The sequence below is a fragment of the Falco peregrinus genome, chromosome 9 (genome assembly GCF_023634155.1).
Source record: "Falco peregrinus isolate bFalPer1 chromosome 9, bFalPer1.pri, whole genome shotgun sequence".
Taxonomy (NCBI): domain Eukaryota; kingdom Metazoa; phylum Chordata; class Aves; order Falconiformes; family Falconidae; genus Falco; species Falco peregrinus.
In genome coordinates this window covers 21,157,274-21,179,597 of record NC_073729.1, presented here as the reverse complement: position 1 = coordinate 21,179,597, position 22,324 = coordinate 21,157,274, and the positions used below count along the sequence as shown (strand labels likewise).

The 22,324-nt window shown below is 49.1% G+C and overlaps 4 protein-coding genes across 6 annotated transcripts in view; 2 read left to right on the top strand and 2 right to left on the bottom strand.

Moving 5' to 3' along the window:
• Window positions 1–12,723, top strand: part of DNAJC17 (DnaJ heat shock protein family (Hsp40) member C17) — a 125,819-nt gene extending 113,096 nt beyond the window's left edge. Inside the window, exons 4-12 of one of the 3 annotated variants that reach the window (XM_055813467.1) lie at window positions 211–298; window positions 702–784; window positions 1,238–1,334; window positions 2,971–3,020; window positions 3,546–3,623; window positions 4,319–4,399; window positions 5,180–5,308; window positions 12,369–12,498; window positions 12,585–12,723. In XM_055813467.1, coding sequence (XP_055669442.1) covers window positions 211–298; window positions 702–784; window positions 1,238–1,334; window positions 2,971–3,020; window positions 3,546–3,623; window positions 4,319–4,399; window positions 5,180–5,308; window positions 12,369–12,491 — 729 coding nt within the window. In that variant the 3' untranslated portion in view covers window positions 12,492–12,498; window positions 12,585–12,723. The other 2 variants (XM_055813466.1, XM_055813468.1) reach the window with 2 other exon arrangements.
• Window positions 8,730–11,863, bottom strand: C9H15orf62 (chromosome 9 C15orf62 homolog). The gene is made up of 2 exons (XM_027795224.2): window positions 10,564–11,863; window positions 8,730–10,130 (listed from the first exon to the last, which is right to left on the bottom strand). Exon 2 carries the CDS (start codon window positions 10,003–10,005, stop codon window positions 9,475–9,477), a length of 531 nt encoding a protein of 176 aa, XP_027651025.2. The 5' UTR covers window positions 10,006–10,130; window positions 10,564–11,863; the 3' UTR covers window positions 8,730–9,474.
• A 124-nt stretch (window positions 12,724–12,847) lies between the features above and the next one.
• GCHFR (GTP cyclohydrolase I feedback regulator) lies at window positions 12,848–20,970 on the bottom strand. Its single transcript, XM_055813470.1, has 3 exons — window positions 20,829–20,970; window positions 18,176–18,270; window positions 12,848–13,751 (listed from the first exon to the last, which is right to left on the bottom strand). The coding sequence occupies exons 1-3, from the start codon at window positions 20,862–20,864 to the stop codon at window positions 13,628–13,630; spliced, it is 255 nt and encodes an 84-aa protein (XP_055669445.1). The 5' UTR covers window positions 20,865–20,970; the 3' UTR covers window positions 12,848–13,627.
• The window catches only part of RMDN3 (regulator of microtubule dynamics 3), a 42,327-nt gene continuing 40,399 nt past the window's right edge, over window positions 20,397–22,324 (top strand). Inside the window, exon 1 of the mRNA XM_027795223.2 lies at window positions 20,397–20,523. Coding sequence (XP_027651024.2) covers window positions 20,409–20,523 — 115 coding nt within the window. The 5' untranslated portion in view covers window positions 20,397–20,408. The remainder of the gene's footprint in view (window positions 20,524–22,324) is intronic.

Here is a 22,324-nt window from a genome sequence, read left to right as displayed (position 1 = left end):
CAGGCTTCATCCGGAGATCCTTGGGCCTCTTCTCATATTTTCAGGATATTTGTGTTAACTTCCAGCACTTCTAGGAGGAATGCTAACAAGAAGCAGAAAATGCTTCACCTCTGCTTAGTGTTTCAGTGTCTCATCTCGCTTTTATTCACTGCTTTCCATTTAATCTCTTGCTTTATATAGTTTCACACTATTGTGTTTGTTCTTTGACAGGCGGCGTATGACAAAGTGAGAAAGGCTAAGAAGCAAGCTGCAGAAAGGGCACAAAAACTTGATGAGAAGCGAAAGAAAGTAAAGCTCGGTAATAAAATCAGAACTTTATTTCACTCTTGGCTTGGAGTCTTTGTTAGCTAGGTGTTTGCATTTCTTCTGCTGCTGGAATTCAGCATTAATTCATCTGCTGTCCATTTGTGATGGCTGTGGTTTCTTTACGCCTAGTTCAGTATAGCAGCCATCTGAAATCTTCTCCGACAGTCACAGCTGGGGATGGTTCTTCTCTGGGGTGAAACTAGGGCTTCTGATGACTGTTAAGACATCAGACACTGATACATTGATGTGCATGGGCAGACGAGAGGTAGCAGAGCTATCGACACTCTTCTTTGAAATTAGTGTAGATGTAGCCAAGTTTGTAATCCTTCCATCTACCTCTGGTCAGCAGTGAAAATTCTCTTTGCATTGTTTTAATTTTGTTTCATTTTCTGCAGATCTTGAAGCCAGAGAACGAGAAGCCCAGACCCATGAGAGTGAAGAGGAGGAGATCAGGATAACGAGATCATTAGAACAAGAAGTAATAAATTCTTGGATTTCTCTGCTTCTTTTGAGAATTACTGAATGTCTTTACAATCATGATGAAAACTATGTGATGAGATGCAGCAAATCGATATATAGCAGTCCTTCAGCCTTTGAATTAATGGACTTTATGAAAGTAGAGAGGCGTGTAGAAGGGATCTTGTAGCAGCCTGGCAAATGTGTCAAATCTCAGGATTTTATTTTTCTGTCTACCCTTTCCCTTTTGCATAGCAGACAATAACAACAGCTAGTTGGTTATGTGCTTGCTGATAGGGACTGTGTCACTAGGAGCGTGAGAGGTCCACACTGGAGCTGTCACAGGGGAGCTAGCAGGAGGGTTGGCCCAGGAGATGGCTGCAAGACAAAAGCTCTCCTTGGCAGTCTTTAGCTGGCTTAGACCAGCCATGGAACTGTGCCCTCAGACGTCTGTGCTCTCTTACCTCTGCTGTAGATAATACGTCTGCGTGAAGAAGGCTCCCGTCAGCTTGAAGAGCAGCAGAGACTCATTCAAGAACAGATCCGTCTTGAAAGAGAGCAGCACATTCAAGGTGAGGACAGCTGAGATTGGAGCTCTCGGCCAAACTACATGCACATGGGACTCCAGCTCTTCCGTAGACAGCGGTCACGTACAGATGTAGCCTTCTGACATGGTCACGGGGCCATATGTAAGGTCCTGCTTAGCACCTTTTTCACAGATAAGTCTCAAGTCTAGTATTTCTGTGGGGTTGCTTCCTTCTGTGGGGCATGCTGCTCTCTAACACGTTGTTGCTGCTCCTTTTCAGCAAATGTTCTAAAGCACTGAAACTAGATGGTCTGATGTGGGGTCCCACAGTTACGCTGGAGGGATCCTGAAGTCCTGCTCACCTGTCACAATTAGAGCAGTCGGTGTTGCAGACTCAAACCAGGGAATGATAAGGGTTTTTTTACAAATAATAGTTATAATTGGGTTACTACTTCTGTATCCCCTTGCAAGTTCTCAGTACTTACTACCCAGCGTGGAAACTCAGTGTGGAGAATAAACTTTTGTTTAGTTTATGGTTCCTAAGGCTTTACTTTCTGGAACTTGATTCTCTCATGTTCCTTGGGTGTACACAATCTTTGTCCCGGGTTTGTACGAAGACCAGGAGCAAATCCTTCAGGAAACGTGCAACATACTGAACGGGAAAACATCTGCATTCTGTGCTGCCATACAACAATAGGTAGTTACCACATTTGAAGTTGTCTCCCTCTAATTCTCATGGGCTTGTCATGAGCTGTAGTTAGTCCCCTTCATACAGGAGGGGATGAGATTTTTTCCAGAATCCAGAACGTCATCCTTTGATATTCCTGAACCTCACTTCCATCCACACATTTCTATAGTGAATTGCCTTTTTTAATACTCTGTATCTGTGTGGGCTTGAAACAGTTTTATGTTTTGGAAAGTTCTGTTCTTTTCAAAACTAATTAGAGTGCTATTCAGGTTTTCAGTTCAATGGGAAGATTTATTGTCTCTTGCTTCCTACTCCTTTCACTCTGGCAGAGGCTGCAGTATAAGATCTGTTGCTTTCTCACAGGAGAAGTACTTATCTAATGAGTAAAAAAATAAAAAATAAAAAAAATAACACCAGAGCTCTGGATGCAGAAACTCTTTTGGGGATCAGCAGGGTTTTCCTGTATGAGTGCAAGCCATTCAGCCCACCGTAGCCATTCTTAATTTCACGTATCAGGAATTGGGGAGGAGGTTGAGCATTTGCTTAGTGTAAAACACTTGCAACAAGAGCACACCATTATAAAGTATTTCGTTGCAGGGCTAGATTAAATTCTTGGTCTATGCTATCCTGGTTTTTGTCTACACTTAATTTTTCCACACTTGTTCCCACCAGCACAACCCTCTTGCAAGGAAAAATGTTACAGAGTCTAACAAGTCTCCTGTTTCTATTTTTACTTAGTTTTAACTAGCCTTGATCATGGCAAGTCTGGGCCTCATAGAAGGGAAAAATGCTGACATCCAATAGTCTGTGCTGCAGTTCCTGATGATAATGTTGCACAAAACTTTTTGAGGCTGAAATGGTCTAGTGGAAATCCGGAAGTGTTTGCTGTTGCCATACCTATGTTTTCAGGTCAAATTTTGTGCTAAATGCTCTTCAGTTGTGGAGGTTTCAACCATGTCCTTCTCATCTTTTTTTCTTCCTTTCCCCTCTTTAGGCAAGCAAGAAAGATACAGAGCAGAAGGCAGAATAACTCCTAAACTCAAAGTAAGACATCCTTATAAAGCTGGGCTTTGGTGAAAACTGATAGAACGTTATGCAGCTTTGGAAAACAGAAGGGACCCTTCAGCTCTGCTGAACTGGCATGTCCCTTTGTACAATGGAGGTGAAGTTCTCTATTTAATGTGCATCATGCATGTGAACAGCTCCTGTCACTGTCTTTAAAACACCCTTCCTCCCTCACCCTTTTCTCTACTGTGTGGTCTAGGGTTTTGAGCCTTAAATTGGGTTGTCTCTGCATTAAGCATGGGAGAAGATCTGCTTATTACCCTGATACAGCCATAGTGTGCTTTCAAGCATGATCTTTTTTTATTCCAATGAGCACTGTTTCTCCCTGTTCCCCAAATCATTTGTTGTCTTTGCACATTCTGTTGTTGAGATCACGGTCTTGGCAATTCTGGGAGTGTAACTGTAAATAGCCAACCTGATGTGTGTGCAGGTGGCAGGAGCTGCAATGAGCATGGCAACAAGTGTTCGGAAGGACAAAATTAACGTCTTGTGTTTATTTTCCAGCTCAAATGGAAATGCAGGAAAGAAGATGAGACGAGAGGGGGATACTCAAAAGACGTTCTGTTGCAGATCCTGCAAAAGGTCCTGTCTCTACACTTTCCTGCTACTTGATCGTGCCCTGCTCTCAGTGGTGTAAGAAAGGATAGTAAATGCTGGGAAGCTACATATAAACTGGAGTGGCTCATTTTGTGTTCTGTTGTCCAGCTTTCTCATGCAGTTTTCAGAGGTCATCAGCACAGTCCATTAGCTGTGAACTGTTCCCCAGCTAGCACCTCTGTCTCTCCCCAGCAGGGACTCCTGCTGAAACAGCAACTGCAGACTCTTCCCATGGAGTGGTTCATGCCCTGTATAAGTTAGTCTGGCTGTGTGGTTATGGTACACTTTTGCCTTCGTTTAAAGCACTGTACATTAGCTGCTGTGGGAAGTTCAGAGATGGCAATAGACAAGCCTTTGATCTGATTAATCCCAGTATGTGATCTTTATTTTCCCTTCATGCAAGCATCTCCTGTAGCTCTGAGACTGAGCTAAGCAGCCCTCTGGCACTGGGGCTTGCTGGAAGCAGAGCGTGTAGCTCCATGCCTCCTCAGAATTATTTCCTGGAGGAACAGAAATTATGACAAGTTGGGATCAGTGGAAGCATCATGCAAGACAGAAAGGGTGACAGCTCAAGCCTCATGTCTGTGAAAACATGTTTTCTCTTTGCATTCATTCCATAAATGAACTTGACATCTCTTCTGTGTCTGTAATTAACTTTTCTTTCTTATTTGTCTTAACAGTATGGCGATGTGCTCAATTTGTTGATCTCAAGTAGGAGGCCTGGGAGTGCAGTCGTGGAATTTGCTACTGTTAAGGCTGCTGTAAGTTTGGCAGAGACCCCAAATGTGTGTATTGGAGAGTGGGCAAGAAAGGGTGTTGCAGAAGGGAAGGGTTAGCAAACTGGTGGCCTAGAGATGCTGCCTTGTCATTAAGGCAGTGCAGAAGGGTAATGAGAGTCTAAAGGTACAGATGGATGAAGGGAGTGGCAAAGCTAGAGGCACAAACCCAAAGCAGATCATGCACTTAAAACAGCAGGCTGTGCATGTAAAAGGCTGAGGAAAGAGACGCTGCTTTAAAAAGCAGGCACTGAGCTATTTAACCAACTCTCACTGAAGGTGAATTACCCATTGTGGAGATGGGCTGAGTGACTTTTAGAGGTTATATCAGGCATTTGCAGTTTAAAAGAAATCAAAATATCTTGGCTCCATATGAGTTACAATAATTCATGTGGCTGTGGAAACAGAAATCATCAGTTACCCTTATTTTTAGTAGTTCCATCAACTTAAACTTATGCTGTACAGCAGTGTCTGTTTCTTGTCACCCATTCTTTCACTCATATATCCAAATATTAAAAAAACCAACAGAATTTTCTGTTACCTGTTTATCAAAAGTACCATCAGTGATATGTTTGTCTCTGCTTAATGCAGATATGGACCTTGAAGGCTGTTTCTCGTGGAGGGCAGCTGTGAAATCCTCATGGTTTGTGCCCTACTCGGCCTTTATGCCAGATGGAGATGGAAAAACTTTTATGATTGTTAGTGACCTGTGAGGGAGTGGGGTCTGAAATTCAGATGGTGATGGAAGAATATTTTCATTGTTAGGAGATGGCTGTGAAGAATGAAGTTGGCCTGATAAATAATCCTCTAAAGATTTCCTGGCTGGAGGGCCAGCCCCGGGACAATCCCAGCACTGTCCTTTCTGACAGCACTAGTCAGCCAAGGACTTCACAGGTAAGGAGGCGCAGGCTGCTGTTACTTAAACCTGTTTCTATAGTAACCTGAATTTAACAGTGTACTTTGCATTTATGGTAAGATATGCTGATTCCCAGCAGAGATGAAAAGAAGCTTGTAATGAAAGACCTGCCTTTCTGATGAGCCTTTTTATGCTGAACCAGTGGTTTTTTTAGAGGACCTCTTGCCTGAGTAAGCAGCACCCTGAGAACACAAGCTGTTTGGGCGAATGGACCTTCACATAATCTCTCTCTCTTCCAGTTGAAAACCAGGGATGTTCCTTGCTCAGCCTGAAGCCTCTAATGCCATTCTTCTGGATTTTTTTTCTGATATACTTTGTGGGTATCCTCTGGCTGATAGCTGATTGAAATGGGTCTCCTATAAGGTTTCTTCAGAGAGGCTTGGTTGGTTACTTACTGCGTTCACAAGAGGCTGATGTTTCAGTGCTGAAAGGAAACCTATATTCTTAGGGTCTGCAGGAGGGAAGAGAAAGCAATACCAAATTAAATATCTTGTAGAGACCCTGTTGTCCGGTTTTGGTCCTCTTTACCAGTGTCATTACTGGGTGCAAGGTGTTTAACTCAGCTGCTTCCTGTTTATTTCATGAGATAATCCCTCTGAAGCTGTTGCTCTCAAATAACAAATGTGTTCTAATCACAAAACGCATGGAAGGCAGTAACATCTAGTGGTTAGAAAACCAGTCTGAGGGTGTGCTGCAGCAAATTGCTGGTGCTTTGTTACCCCTTGTTCCTGTTGACCCTCTGAAGGGGGAGGTGCGCCCACTTCTTTTGAAGCATGTTACATTACACTTTGCTCTGTAGCACAGAATTTCTCTTGTGCTCTGTGTGTCTTCTGACCTAGTTAGTAATTCCTTGGCTGTGAAGTTGTGAAGGGAACTGAGATATCCTTTGCTGCTTATTTGAGTTCCAGTTCAAACTTCATGCGATGCTTATTCCCCTCCCCTTCTTCCCTGTGGTATAAAGATCAAAAAGATCTAATTGCTGAGAGGGCTCCTGTCATGCTGTGTGTCTGTGTCTCAGTCAGCCTTGTGTGTGTTCACTACCTAAATATTTTAGCAGCTTGTGAGATTGTTCAGTACATTCACTCTCCTGACTTTAAGTGCTTTCTGATGTATAAATGCATCTACCATAAATAATGCTTTGTTGTTATCCGAGTTTTATTTTGGGTTGTATGTTTTCACTTGGGATGCATGGTCTTTGTCTGAACAGCCTGGCCTGAGCAGCTTAGTTTCCCAAAAATCTCAGGCAAAGGCAATTACAGCATCGTAGCTCAGGACCCAGGCAGATCTCCCTGCACAGCGTAGAACCAGTGAGTCCTGCAGACACAGCAGAGCTGGCCAGAGCGTTAGAAGGCAAACTGGGGAAAGAAGCAAAATCCAATCCAGCTTGAGTATCTCTTGCAGCTAGAAAATGAGAGCTGGCTCATTGACACCTAAGGGGGTTGCTGGTGCAATTGGAGTTTGTTAGTGGATTCTTGCCTGTATGTGTTCAAAAGCCCTGGCTTTTGGCTGAGTTTATCTTGGCTTGTTTCCCTGACCAAAGCTTGTTAGTGTGGAACTGCAGCGTCTGCCTGCTGTGAAGGATTAGCTTGGTGGAGCAGTGAGGGAGAGCAGGCTAAAGCAGCAAATGGTGTTCATGCTGTGTGGAGGTGGTGACTCACTTCTGTCCGACACAGCCTCATCCAGCTTGTATGAGCCCTCAGAATGGTGAGGAGTTACGGCCAGTGACTTGCACCCTTTCCCAAGCATTGCACTGGTGATGCTTGTCTGTCCTTTCTACTGCTTTTATATGTAAGCAGCTGCAGTTTCTTTGATTACATTGCAGTCCTGCTGGCCAGGCTGAGATCTCCAAGCTGCTCTGGTTCCTGCTTTTCATAGTTCCCACTCTAGACCCTCCCCAAATCCTGGTGCTACTTCCACAAGAATGCTTCCAAAATCTGTAATGTGGCAATAGCTTCTTTTGGCTGTACTGTTTCCAGCTGACTTATTCTTTGTTCTCAGCTCTTTAACTCTAGATGTGCAAAATGAGCTCTTTCAGATACCTTTTGCCACTGCCTCAAACCACTCCTTGCCTCATCCTTTCATACCCAGGCTGGCTTCCCAGCCCTCCCTTCCCATTTGCTGCTCCCTCCGGGTTGCTCCTATTTTTGTCTGAATCTGCCCCCACATTTGCTCCCACTCTGTGCAAATGCAGCTTCTTCCCTGCTCTGCTTCGGAAAAGAGCGGAAGACCTGCAGCATTCTCATGGCAACGCACCTGCTTCTGAGTTGTGTCTGCTCCCTGCCTGGGGTAGTCAGCCAGGAGCTGTGCCCCAAAGTCTTCAAATAAAGGACAGCCACACACTAACTAGACTGTAGGAGGTTTTGGAAGCAGTTCTCAGGTGAAAGCAAGGCTGATTGTTGAAAAGTCATGCTGTGAGGAAGCAGTAAGTCGTAAGGTACTTGCCTCCACGGTCTTCATTGGTTTGTTTTCTTCTACGGCTACAGCTGCCCACTATCCAGCAGTTCCTGGAGAGCTGCTGGAGCTGAACAGGCAAGTTGTACTTGAATTACAAAAGCTGTGGAGTGGCCAGTGTTACTCCAAGCTTTTTGAGAGCAATGACTATTTGATTGCTGCAGCTCTGAATGGTTCAAAGGACACAACAGCTGCGTAATGCTGTGAAGAGCATATTTTGCCACTACAACAGCATGAACCACTTGCTTGTGGGAAGGTCTTGCTTGCACTTGTAGCAGGATCTCCCTGCCAGTGCTCCACATTCATCTTGGGCCATCCATTCAGCCATATTAAAGTGCTGAGACAAGCCGCCTGTCTGGCACTCTTGCATCTTTTCTAAGGTCTTTTGATGTTTCATAGGTTTGTTTTGTATTTGTCTGACTTTACAGCCTGACGTGAATCTAGTAAGTTAAGAGCCATCTATGCATTCTCTGAAACGTCTCTGTGCACTTTGCTGTAGCCAGCTTCCAAAGCTTATGGTCATCTGGGGTGCACGGAGATTTCATTTATTTATTTATTTTTACAAAGAGCCCCTAGTATGTAATGTAGCTGTGAAAAAGGTAAGAATTGATGACCCAGTAGTTTCTGCAGTGCCCTTTTAAGAGCTTGCCCTGATAACACCTAAAATGTTCTCAGCCTAGCAGAGCCCTTCCCACTGTCCAGTTCACAGGGGCAGAACTGTCTGACGCTGGGTCCTGACCTGAGCTGTGTGCACTCAGAGGAAGAGAAAGTGCCAGCAGCTCTAGCCTTCTCCCAGCCCACAAAAGCAGAGCCACGCCGCTTCCCCACCTGCATAAAAACCTGAAGTGCCAGAGAGGATAGAACTTGGTCACTACAGATAAGGCACCTCTACTCTTGATGCCTGGGTTTTTTCTGGCTTGCTTCCAATGAAATGAGGCAACAAGACGCTTCCAGTCACAGATACATTTATTCTTCCATATCTGTACAGCTGATAGATCAGTGCATGCTTCAAGCAGCAGTATCTAGAGAATTTTCTTCCCCTGCTAGTAGGATGAATAAACTGCTGTCGCTGTATTACGAGCCTACGTGCGTGCTTACCTGTTTCCAGGCTGGCAGTGCCAACTGCACTTGAGTTAGGGGAAAAGAAACCCACAAGGGAAAAAAAAAAAGAAAGAAAAAAAAAAAGGAGGAACAGCTTTGATTTTTTTGCATCCAAACATGGTAGGAGAAGAAACACCAGGTTCTGTCTCTTGACCCTTGCCACAGCTATGGCTTTGAGATGCAATGCTACTGTCTCCTTGCAAGCTGCCTGCTTACCCACGAGTTCTGTATGCCATATCCCTTTCTGTCCCTGCTCTGCAGCGTCACAGCCACATCCCCAGAATAACAAGTCTTTTACCAAACAATGCCATTCTTCCATGAGGAGGAGATGCACAGTCAAGAGGGGGAAATTCCCAGTGTGGAGAGTTGACCACAAGGTTCCAGCAGACAGTGCTCTCATCTGAGCATGGAGCCTGTGAGCTCTGCTCTGAGGGACTCCTTGGCAAGGACAGGGACAGTCCGTGGTGATGAAGGTGAGAACAACAAAACAGGCCACACACAACAGGAATGCTGCAGTATCCTTCCTTCTGCTCGGGCTAGAGAGACTGGCAGCAGCAGTAAGTAAATGTGACACGTTAAATGATGAATACCTTCAAATGGCGTAATCTCTCGGATTCTGTTTCCTGAGGGTCTGCAGAACATCCTCGAGAAGCGATAGCCCCAAATCCACTTTGAAGGACAGGAAGGGATCAGACAGATCGGAAAGAGTGGTGCCATTCTGGGAACCTGTCTCTGAGGTCCCGCAGTCTGTAGCCTGGTCCTTGTGGAATTGAGTTTGAGTGGCTTTGTGGTATTGATGGGTAGCACCAGAAAAGGAGATGTCAGAGTGAGAATCTGTGTGGTCGATGATGTTAGGGCAGCTAGAACTGTCCAGGTAAAGCCGGGGAGGCTTGGGAGGTGCTTGTACCTTGGCTAGGTTTTGCTCACTCTGACATGACAGGTAATCAGACTTGTCCTTCAGATCCCTCAAGCATTCCCTCTTCTGGCACTGTCCATCACTGTCCAGAGTGTGGCTGTTCTGGTTCAGGATGATGACTTGATTGCCCAGCTTTTTGTGTCTCCTGAGTGAGAAACGTCTGAAGAACGTGGTGGACTTAATGGACCCTCTTCGCCAAGTATCCATACTGCTGAAAGGCAACGAAAGGAGGAGACTGTTGACTCTTCACAGTCAGGTGTTGGGACTTCAAGTCGCAGGATCAGCAGCAAGCCACACAACAGGAACAACCTCTTCCTTCCCTGTTCCCGTAGCTGGAAGGAAAAAAGAGAGGCTGGTATTGCAGGAAATGCAAACTTCACACTATGTCCCTGTGTGAAGGAGCGTTGGCCTGTCTTGGATATTAAGGAGTCTCCTTCTTCAGTGGAGAAGGAATGGTGATGTCTGAGCTTATTAAATCTGTGCTGCAGAAATGAGCTGATGAAGAACAGCAAAGGCACACAGTCACCATGAGAACAGATTTAATCTAGCATCTAGAACAGAAGGGCACTTTGGTACCATGGTAACCAGCCACCTTCATGGTGAAGGGCACAGTATAAAAATCTCAGTGGGTGGCTGGGAACAGAGATGGTGACTCAGTCACACTGAAGGAAACCAAAGGAATACAGCGTAACAGAAATTTTAAAAGCAACAAAATGCAGATGTAAAAGACAAGTGTTAGGAAATTTGAATGCAAAATAGACTTACGCTGTGTCGGAGCAGCACCTGAGTCCAACAGGCGGAGAGGAGAAACGGCTGAAACACTTGGAGAACTTGTAGCTACCACATTCACCAGTGTGCTGAGATGTTGGAAGAAGCAAGTCCAGGGGCGATTCAGCCAGGCTGAACCCAGAATGCTAAAAATCCGCAATGCCTTCTTCTCTTCATGTGCCTCCTGTCACTGCTTCCCAGGCTGCAGTTCCTTGTGCGTATGTATTTGTTTTGAGCCAAGCCCTTGCTGAGTCAGCCACGTCAGAAACTGGGTTTTACACTATTGGTAATTGCCAGGATTGCAGGAAGTAGGTGTGTGGAGTGGCAAAGCATCAGCCCACACTCTGCCTGAGGAGAAAGCAGGTTCCCTTAGAGGCGCCCAGATTGCTTGAGAAATGTCAGTGTGAATACCAACTTGGAGCCCATCTTGAATCGGACTGTTTCTTGTCTTGGTGCTCTCCCTTCTGCCACTTCTGATGGCTTGTTGTATGAGCAGGACTTCCAAATGAGGCTGGGAATACTCTTTTGTCTGTTTTAAATTTAAATCCAGAGTATGAGGTAGTGATTCAGGTTTGTATGGGTGATTCATCTGTATGAGTCTCATGTAGGCTATTTCATTCAGCCAAACAAATCACAGTAAGCATCTGTGGTTAGTGGACAGGAACTTTGAAGAAGCCCAGATCTGCCACTGAAGACTGATACGATCTCATGCTTTCTCAGACACTGTGAAAATCTCTGCTGCATGCTGCTGGAAGGTTATTTCATTCATACAGCTCCTAAGATACCAATTATGGTGTATTAGTCTCTTAATTTCCCAGCCTAAGTTTCTCATCTGTTGTGGACTTTCGTTTTGACCTTGCAGCTAGACTCTGCAGCTGGAGGAACCGCTTTGCTGGCACTTGCCCCATTTTCATGCAGAATCGTATTTAGCTATTCCGTTGCCTTTTCATCCCTTCTGTTTTCTATGTAAGATGTCCTTAAATCACCACTAAATCTAGCTCCTAGAAAGATGAACATGAGAGGGGGTTTTTTTTATTCACCTTCTGTCAAGATGCTTTTATTTCTACCTGAACTGTCAAGCAAATAAGGTGGATGTTTCCAAGCATTGCAGTGCTTTGAATACAGCCAAAATAGTAAGGCCACCTACTAATGTTAAATGGCTTTTGAAAGCAGAGTGCCAAAACCACCACTTTGCTCTGCGATAGCAGCTGTCATCTGCTGCCTACACTTATTAGGTAGAGTCTGCAATCAGCTTCGTTGACGTGACAGTTGCTACCACACACAGAAGAACAGCTCCCAAGAGCTTTTGAGAACTGAAACGCTCCTGTGTCGGGTTTGGAAACATACCTGGTGATTTTCTTTCTGCAGCCACTTCCATGACTAAACCACAGAAAGGTTTGATTTATTTTTTTTAATGGCATTAGCCTTTATAACGGATGGAGTGTACACTGGACTTTGTGCACCCGCGTTGTACTTGCAGAGCAAGCTTGTCATCCAAAATCACCAGCCACAGCTAGGCAAGCTGTGCTTCCCCATCCAACCCTGTGAGCAGGGAGCAGCTCCAGCAGCGAGAGGGTAATTGAGGTTTCTGTTTGTCCCACTCTCTGTCTTGTCAGCAATGCTCGTACGAAGCAGGCAATTTTCTGTAGGCCAGGCGGCTTTTGCACTGTACCTGATTCCTCTGGGGTCATACTGCTATGAACAGCCTTCCTGGCTCGAACGTGTGTTGTGAGTGTGGTTTATGGTGCGAGGGGCTGGGTTTATATTGTCCTTGATAGGTTATGTTTGTGTTCTGCTCCTAGGCATCAGTGGTATCAGAACGGGATTACGAGAGCCTGGTGATGATGAGGATGAGGCAAGCAGCAGAGAGGCAGCAGCTGATTGAACAGCTCAAGCGGGAGGACGAGGAAGAGTCTCACACTTAGCATGAGAGTATGGATTCTTCCCACCCCATCATTCATTTCCAGAGCTGTTTCTTAAATTAAGTCAATAAAACTCCTTTTTTAAAACTGTTGTAGGAATACGAACTCTCAGCGACTGCAGCTGTTGCCCCCTTCCAGTGCAGGGGAAAAAATGGCTGCGTAGGCTTCAGAGTAAGTATGTCAGCCTGTCAGTTTGTGTGCGCAGAGCAGCTTCCCTGTCGCAGGGGGCAGGGGGTGAGAGGTGCTATCAGAACACCAAACCTTGGAGCTTCTTTCAGTTCCTGAAACTTGTTCAGGAGCTGTGGATCCAGAATGGATTTGGCAACAGCTGTTTAAAACAACCCACAGAAAGACATTGGTCTGTTTAGAGAAATGTTTTATTGGTGTTACCCCTAAAGCAGGATTGATACACAGCCCCAAATAACCCAGCATTGCAGCTGCTGCTGTTAAAGATTACAGAGCCCGTACCTGAAATGTTCACAAGACCTTTCTGTGCTGCTCTAAGGCTGTTCAGGAACGGTGTGTTATGCTTGAATGGCACTCTTGGGGCTGAAAGCCTGATTACGCTGCTAACCGCAATCCCATTCGGGAGAGAAACCAGGCTTGCTGCCGAGTGAAGGGATTCTCGAAGAGCGCTGTGTAGGTGTAGCAGTTCCCGCTTACGTTTCTGGGATGAGAACCTTTGCCATCCGTGCCTGGCCTGCCCTCCCTACCCCTGCGGCCCGGGAGAAGGTATGCCCTGAACTCAGCGTGTACCTCTCTCTGGGGCAGCCCTGAGGGACAGCCAGACAAGTCTGTTGTTTGAGCCTCCTCCAATGCATGCTAAATAGGAGATGATTAAAATGGAAAAACCTGGTAGTTGCCAGACTGCCGTTCTGATGAATGCAGAGAGCGAGCCATCTGTTCTCTCTGCCTGATTTTGTCTGGACAGGGCATACCTTTCTCCGCCAGGTCTTATGAAACAGCAGGGCTGGAGAGTTTCCATTGGGTCAAGTTTTGCCTCTACACCACTCCTCCCCCCAACACCCAAGTACCTGGGGTCTGGGGCAGAAAGGAATTAAGGGGAAATTTTTTTTCAGTCCTGTGTGAGATGAACCCCAGCAGGATCTTGTCCAGGTGGAACGCAGACGTCTTCCTCGCTATTCCTTGTGGAGGCACCACACCAGCGTCTGGCCCACGCCTGTCATGCTCACCACGCGGTACCCACAGCTCTCCAGCTTGTTCAAGACTATCCGCGGTGCATCGTTCACATAGTACTCCCAGCTGCAAGCAGGAAAGAGGAGAAGAAATAAAAGGAGGTGGAGAAGGAAGAGACAAGGATTTCCTTGTGGAAGTGACTCTGCCTTGCTGCTAAACCCATGTAAGACAGGGCAGTGACCACCTCTGGCATACTGTCTGTGTGATGTCATGTTTTGGTGAACCAGGTGGGGAAAGCCCAAACCCACAGCTGCCCAGGCAAGGAGAGAGCCTGCCCACAACGGAAGGGCCATGTTAAATTGAAATGTGGGAGGGGGACCCCTTATCAAAGCCACGTGCTGCTTAATTAATCGGGCTGAAGCTGCCAGCAGAGAGGGTTCACGAGTATTTACAGCTGGGAAATCATGGGAAAAGAGGATAATCTCTGCAAAGCAGGGAAGGATGATTCAGGTGTTTCTAAGGAACGAAAACCCTAGGTTTTTCCTGTGTCAGAGCATGTCTGTGAACTGGGCATTTTTGAGAGCCTGTGCTTGAAATTTGGGGGTTGGGAAGAAGTGCTGCCTTCAGCCAAGTATTAAGCCTCAGAAAACCCAGAAGTTGACAATCCTCAGCAGAGCTGCCAAATAAGGTGGAGCACAGGCACCTCTACCCTGGCAGTTCAGAGCCGTTGCACACTGCGGGTGTCTAGGAACTTGGGATCTTTGTCCAGCTTTTACTCCTCTGCTGGCTCTCTGCATTCGGAGCAGAAGCTGCTCTTCCCTCCACCTCATCCTGGAGGATGCTTCTCTGCAGAAGACTTGACTGCTCCCACCATGAGGAAAACAGACGGTGACTGCAGAGTGGAAGGGTAGCGCGATACAGACAGAAAACGGGCTGAATGGGGTGGGGAAGCAGCAGAGCTGAAATGGCAGGGGCAACCTTCGGGGCCGGGGCCGGCTGCCTTCCTGTTCTTTTAACGCGCCTGTTTGGATCCAGTATTTATTCAAGCAGATGGGATAAGCTTCGTAATAGTTTTGCTCTTCAGATGATTCACTGTGCTAGATAAGCTGATAATGAAGGGCTACAGGATCTCTGGTGATCTTGTTTGGGCACCTTAACAAAGACTTTCCTGATTTTCATACTAATAACAATAGAAAAAGACCCAAAAGTATTTCCAAAGTTGTTCTTGCTAAGACTGTGAAACATTAATGGAGTGGTGAGTGCTTTTAAAGTGTGAAATAACACCAAGATGTGAAAGCTTTTTCTTTTTTTTCCTTCAGTTTCTCAAGACAGACTATACTTTGCTATAATTATAGATGTGGTGTAAAGATAATACGTATTATTATAAGTGTCTTTGAACTTAATGCTTTCTCTAAGAGGCTTGCCACATACTCTTCAGCTTCACATGTTGGAGTTGGTAAATATTATTCCCATTATGCAGAGGCAGGAGCTGAGGCAGGGATTATTTGTTATTTATATGAACCTAAAAAACCTGAGTGGCTGAGCTAAAAGCAGAAGGAAAGCTGAGTTGCCCAGGGCTTTAAACACAACTCCGTATTGAGTGAAACAAAAGGCTGCGCACAGCGCCTGTCAGTTATACCGCTGTCTCTGTGTGCACCCGGTCTGAATCACGGTGGAGTGGCGGGGAACATGTGCAAAGCCTTTCCTCCCAGCTGAATGCCAGCAGGGAACAGAAAAATCACCTGCCATCAGAGGGGAATTCTGCACTTTAGGTATGTGAGTAACAGCAAGCCCAGCTGCCCGCGTGGGGACAGGACCAAGCTGGCCAGGAGTGTCCTCCACATGCAGCTATTTTCAGTGGTGGAGCAGCCAACCTCCCGGTGATACCTGCCTAGCTGTCCTTTTAGCTTCCTCAAGGCTGAGGCTTGGCTGTGCCCTGGGGAGCAGCTAAATTGAAGTATTATTAGGTGCCTCAGACCTCGGCTCCCAAAATATAACAGAGAGACACTAGTTTTCATTTAAGACCAGTGCTGATAACCTCGGTAATTACAGGAGATGCTGGTATGGTGCCCAGCAGTCATCCATGTGTGCACGTCCACCTGGTGGACTTTTTCTGCAGCAGGCAAGGGTCAGACATTGGATGTATGACCCCGCGCTGGCCACCAGAAGTGTGCGGGCTGGGGCAGGGCCAGCTGCCCCCTTGCTGAAGCCCCGATGCCCTGGGGTTCTGCCCCCGCACATGGCGCAGGGAGCGGCCGTGCGTGCCTGCACGCCGGCAACTGGTGGAACTTAATGATGTGCCATTTGCAGGAGCGAGTGCCGAGCTGCGGAACAGGATCGGCACTCCCCCTCATTAGAGGCAATCAGGTACTTCATCTGTCTGTCACAGTGCCCCAGCAGCTCCATACTGCTTAGACCTTTTCTTTCAGGCTCCATCCAAGGTCATGTTTAAGGGTTTGGGGCCCACGGTGCTACAGGAAGGGCAAGATCTGCAGCGTCCTGTAGCTGGGCTTACTGCTAGCAAAGCCTTGCAGCCAGGTGGATGGAAAATCCTGCTCAGCTGTGGTGCAAATACAGGAGCTCTCATCCCTGGCTGGGATTTGTGGCAGAGGGGTGGCCGGGGCTCACCCCGCCGTGCCTCTCGGGGTGGCAGCAGCCACATTCCAGCCAGGTTATTTTCTCCACCCCTTGTTGCTCAAGCGCAAAGGGGGAAGACAGCCACGGGGACACAGCGGAGTTGCCCTGGCTGTAACACAAGCCACAGCAAGCAGCAGGTGGGGCAAGAGGGAGCTCAAAAGTGCTCCGGGCCACAGGGAGGGAAGAAGGATGGGGAAGCCACCAGGGAGATCCCATAGAAAGCTCAGGTCCCTTCTCCCAGACAAGCAAGATGTGGCACTCTGGTTCCTTATAGTGCTGCATCTCCTCCCTGGCTGCTGGTGCAGATGCCATGGAGGCATTTTATCTTTGCTTTTCCACCTGAATCCCAGGGATCCTTGCCCGTATCTCTCAGGAGCCAGCAGCACTTCTTCCTTCTTGAAGCCTTTTCTTTCTCTCCCCCCTCGCGTCTCCCTTCTCTCATTTCATAACTCCCTGCCTGCTCCCTGGCTCGGCTTGGCAGGCAGCAGCACGAAGCTGATGCCGCTGCCAACCCCCGGCCACCCACAGCGTTGGGAACGGCAGCACTGGGAGGGCTCAGCCCTGCGAAGCCCCCAGCGCGACCCGGCAGGGAGCTGCCTGACAGGGGGGCTCTGCCGTCCACCACCACCCACCCCTCCCGAGGCAGGGGCTGCCGGGTGGCTAGGTTTGCTTTTGGAAGGGTCTCTCTTTTTAACAGGCAGCCTTCAGTATTTACTCTTTTAATCTCTTCTTGCTTTAAAATCTCCCAGCCCATTCAGGTTTTTAGCGCTGCAGGAGGTGAGGTCCAAGCCCCTGGTGTTTGCCAGGCCGGGGCCGAGTATGTGGGTTTTCCCAGCTCCACCGATGGAAGTTTGAGAACACGCTGGGACTGAGAGGCCTCTTCTGTTTAACGCCTGGTTGCCTTCCTCCTCCTCCTCCCCTGTGCTACGGTGGGAGTGGGCGAGCTTGAACAGAAATCTCACTGCTCCTCTCCCTTGTTTTAATTTGCATTTGAGGGTTTGTTTTGCTTTGTGTTTGGTTTTTTTCCCAGAGAAAAACACGAAGTGAGATACCATGTGGGGGAAAAAAGAAACAGTGGGCCAAGATGTAAAGAACACACTGGTAACATCTCCGAGTTGCACGCTGATGAAGGCTGGTGTCAAACTCGGCGTGGGCAGAGAGAGAGACAGGGACATAGAGAAGCGTCAACTATATACGGCTTGGGAACACGTAGGCTGATGGGCTGGAGTTGGGGCGGGGGGGACGGACGACACGCAATGGGAAGCAGCTCCAACCCTGGGGCTCAGCAGTCCAAGGAAAAGCTTCAGGAGCTGCTGGGAGGGGCTGGCTCGGATGTTCAGGAACGGGGAGAAACCTCAGGCTGCACTACAGCGTGGGACGGGACAGAGTGCGGATGAGCATGTCGGGTGGTTCGGCACCGAAAAAGGCCCCAGCCAGAACAAGGCTGGCACAGGCACCGTTTGCTTCCGAGCATCTCAGGGCTGGAACTGATAATAAGGCAGAGGAGGCTTGTCTTTCAGGACTGAGGGGGGGATGAAGGCAGGAAAGGTCACACAGAAAGATTCACAGGCTCAGTGTGGCTGTTCCATCTCAGCCAGGGCATGTGTCGGGGCGCAGCCAGCAGCAGCCCCAGCATGTAAGGGGGAAGGAGAGGGGGGAAGTGGGTCAGGTGCTACAGTGGGACCAGAGCAAGGAAAAAGGAAAAGCAAAAGGGATGATCTGGCAGCATTTCCCTGGGTGAGCATTGAGAGGCAGGGGCAAGGGCGTGTGTGTACCCTTTCAGCATCAAACTAGTCCCAGGATTAAACATGCACCTGGAAGATACCATGATGAATACGAGGAGTGAAGATGTTCCAAATACAGAAAATAAGGAGAGGGGGGAGCCTGAAATGTGGCAGAGAAGGAGGACTTACAAGTGATTGCCCAGCATGTTCCTCTTCGTGGCCCCCAGGAAGCTCATCAGGCTGGGGTCCGAATGCTCGTCTCCCACCATGGTGGGGCCAACCTCCTGCAGGGAAAGGCAGCAGAGTGGGTGAGCGATGTGCGGCAGCACAGCCACCCCCTCCCAGCTCCCCAGCACAGCTCCAGCAAGAGCTTTACTGGGAAGGGAATTATTGCCAGCCACCTGCCCGTCCCAGTAGAGGACCTTGGTGGTTTTGCTCAGTGACGGCCACCTACTGACAGCTCACAGTGGCTCTGGTCCTCTGGGATCCACCACTGGGAAGTCTGTAGGACAGCAACAAGGTGCTACTCAAGCCTCAGCATGCAAAACAAGAAAATCTATGTGTTTTACCATGAAATAAGCATCCCCAGGCCAGTTAGGGACTGTTTGCCTGTCCTAGTAGAAGACAGCTTTAGGAATGGCTCCAGTAACTGGGAAGGGTGAGAAGATAAGGGTGAGAAGGTGCTGCAGAGTGCTGGGGACAGATGAGCACCCATGGGAGGATGAGGGACCGTCACGCTCCCTTGGAAGTGGCAGGAGACTGGAGGAGCTGGGTGGACGCAGTCAGAGGCATGAGTCATGTCACTACCAGAGCCATCAGGTGGACTTCCCACACATCGTAGCAGGGAGGGCAGGGACATTTCTGTACAGTGCTAAGCCCCTCTATGCCCCAAAACCTACCCCTGCATGCTCCTGGCTGTCCCTGAAAACAGCAGCATTTCATTCATTTTAACAGGTGGAGCAATTGTTTTCTTTTCAATCTCCTCCACACTACTGAACAAAGAGTTTGCAGATGGAAACCGTTCTTCAGAGGGATGTTCCCCCTCCACTGGCAAACCTGGATCACACTATTATCACACTTCGTACCATGCAAAGGGCTGCTCAACCCTAAATAATCTCAGGAATATTTTAAGTATCAGCCAGACCCTTTTTTACCCACCATCTTTTCTCTACCACCCCTCGGCAAAAGCAAAGCCCAGGGACAGGACAGGGGGTCCCTAAGCCTCAGGGGCTGCGTGGGGCGGTTTGTGAGCTGCCTGCTCCACGCTTGGCCATGGTCTGGGGGCAGCGGGATGGGAAGCTGCACACTTTGACCCACAATGAATTTAGCAACAAAGCAGCTGGACAGTCTGATGGCCGAGAAAGCAGTGGATTTCTCCTTGGCTGGGCGAGGACTGGGTGCAGCACAGAGGGTAAAATCCCCCCCGACAGCATCTGTCTATGAACGGGCACTGGCAAACTGCATGTAAATCATGAGCCTCGATCGGATCCCAACTAGAAGCACTTACGCAGCGGCACTAATCAAACATTTTAGCAAGCTGTGCAAACCTGCTGGCACACTCTGCTGCCTGGAGCGCTGGAAAAGGCAAGAAATGGAAGCAGAGCCTTCTCCGCTTGCTGGTCCCTGCGCAGCCCTCCCACCCACAGCCCAGCACCATGAACCCCATGGGGGAAGTGCCATGGGAGGCAGTGACTCGTCCCTGCCCCAGCCACTGCCAGGAAAAAACCAGCAAAGTCAATCACCCCCTGCAAGAACAGGACAGGCTGTTTCTAGCCACGGCTCAGTGCCAAGTTTTAGGCTGGAAATGTTTGCTTTGCCTTGCTAAAGAGCAGAGTTTCCAAAGTGCCCAGAGGGGAAATGTGCTTTGCCATGCTAATGCAGCCCTTTCCCGACAGTGTGACAGTGCTACAAACCTCAACCATGCTGCGCTCCCTGTATCTTGGTCCATATCATACGATGTCACTGCCAGAGGATGCTTCAGCGCTGCAGCATCCCCACCCGTCCTCCTTCTCAACAGGCTGCTCACCTGGTCCCAGATGCGTGCGTAATGGGACATCTTCAGCCACAGCAGCAGCATCTTTCGCCACACTCCTGCCACTTGTTGATTTGCTTTTTTCGCCATTAGCCCCTTCCCATCGCAAACCCACATCATCGTATTTGGGCTTTCAGACATACAGTTCCCCTTTGTGTGGGGAAAAGGAAAAAAACCCTCAAATACAGAACTATCTGCTCTTGTGGTCCTGGCAGGACATGCCAGCTGACAGGTCAGCACCAACCGCTCTGTGGGCTGCAGATGGCTGCAATCGCTCGGAAGTAATGTTTCCTTTATGTCTTTATATGAGAATAACGGGCTGAGCTCTCAGCCCACGCCTCGGCCAGAGACCCCCACTCAGCCAGAGACCCCGCCGCTGCTTGGGCTGCCATGCAGCACCCCTGCTGCCAGCAGTGCCCTTCCCTTTGGCTACGGCTGCACCTTCCACCGTCAGACGGCTCTTTGGGGAAGGGGGAAAAGCCACAGCAAGGACACGTGGCCCGAGGTGAGCTTCTTTGATGTTCCTGGGACCCTACAACAAGTGTCCCTGGTGATGTGACTTGCTGTTCCGGGTGGGTCCTGGGGGAGAGGAGCAGGGGTACGGGCACCCCAGTGCTCTCCCCCTGCCTGGCACCCGGGGCTCAGCGAGGTGTGAGGGCGGTGGTGCCCAGCCTGGCCGTGCCGGGGTCCCCCAGATCTGCGGGGCATGCCCCCCCCCGAGGTGCCCGCCCCAGCCGGGAGCTGCGCGTCCCCACCTGGGCCCCCCCGCAGGTCCCTGCCCGCCGGGGGCCGGGGGCCGGGGGCACTCACCATGCGGATCTGGGTGCTGATGAGGAGGTACGGCATGCTCCCGCGCCCGCGCCCGCCGCGCCCGCCGCTCCCGGGGGGCCGTGCCCGCGGGGGCCGTGCCCGGGGGCGGCCCTCTGCGTCCCGCCCCGCCGCCTCCCGCCCGCCCCGGCTGCGGGGGGGCACGGGGCTCGGAGGGGCTCGGGGGGGTGTTTAGCCCCGGGGAAGCCAGGCCCACCCCATCCCCGCCGGCGCTGGGCACGGGGGGGGGTGCCCGCGGGGTCCCGCCGGCCGCCTCGTGCCGGGGGTCGGCTCTGCCCTCCCGGTAAGGGCGGGAGGCCGGGGGCGGGGGGAGGGGGGTGGGCTGGGAAACGAGCTGGGAGGCGAGGGACTGGGAGGTGGTGAGCTGGGAGGTGATGGGCAGGGAAGTAATGGACCAGGAGATGGTGGACTGGGAGGCGCGGGACCAGGAGACAGTGAACAGGGAAATGATGGACACGGAGACAAAGGACCAGGAAATTAAAAACAGAGAGATAAAGGACCGGGAAATGACAGACAGAGGAATGAGGACTGGGAGATGACGGATCAGGAGCCAGGCAGGTGGGGACCCCTGCAGAGCATCCCAGATGCCACCCTAGGGTCCTTTCCAAACATTCCCCTGAAGCAGGATGTGTGGCATAACCAGCATATCAGGGAAAAAAAGTCACTTTTTCTACGGACTGTTGAGCTTTTATCTGGAGGCGTGGGAGTTTAAATCCCTTCAAAATCTGAGGAGACGCTCATTTCCCAAGGCCAAGACAGAGAGAGATGCTTCCTCTGTAGGTGCTGATGGAGTAATTCCCACCTCGACACCCACCCTAGCAGTTTTAAAACTATATATAAAGCAAATAATCTGTCCATAAATAGCAAATAATAGATCCCTAGTCTCAAAACTTGAACAGAAACCTCTCCATGCAGCTCACAAGAGATGATTAACAACCCATAATCAATTGCTAACTTTGCTAGTAATCTTCAGAAATAAATGACTGCAGGAGAAAGCAGAAGAAGGATGCTCCCATGCCGAGGAGCCTCGCTGCACCGTGTCCTTCCTGCCTGACCTGCGGCCCGTTTCTCTGAGCTGCCCCGAGTTGCTGATTAACTGTGACAGGGAGCAAGGGAGAAAATTAACATTTCTGCTCACTAGGCTAAAGGAAACGCTCCAACAAAGCCAAGCTTTGCTGTTATTATTAACATTATTATTGACTTTTTTGGGTTTGGCATGATAAAAGAAAATAACCAGCAGAGGCTGACGTCATCATCTTCCTAAAAGGTGCCCCAAATATCCCAATATATTCATTTCAAGCTGTATGGGGGAGACCTCACTCCACAGGTTAAACATCAGCTCGTTTAGATCATTTTCATCCTAAAGAGGGTCTTCCAAAATTCCCCACTGCCAGACCAGTCCAAATGTTTACTCCTAACTCTGATGTAAACCTGTGTTTGGCTTCTAGTGTGATAAATTAACACGCTGTTGCCTCTGT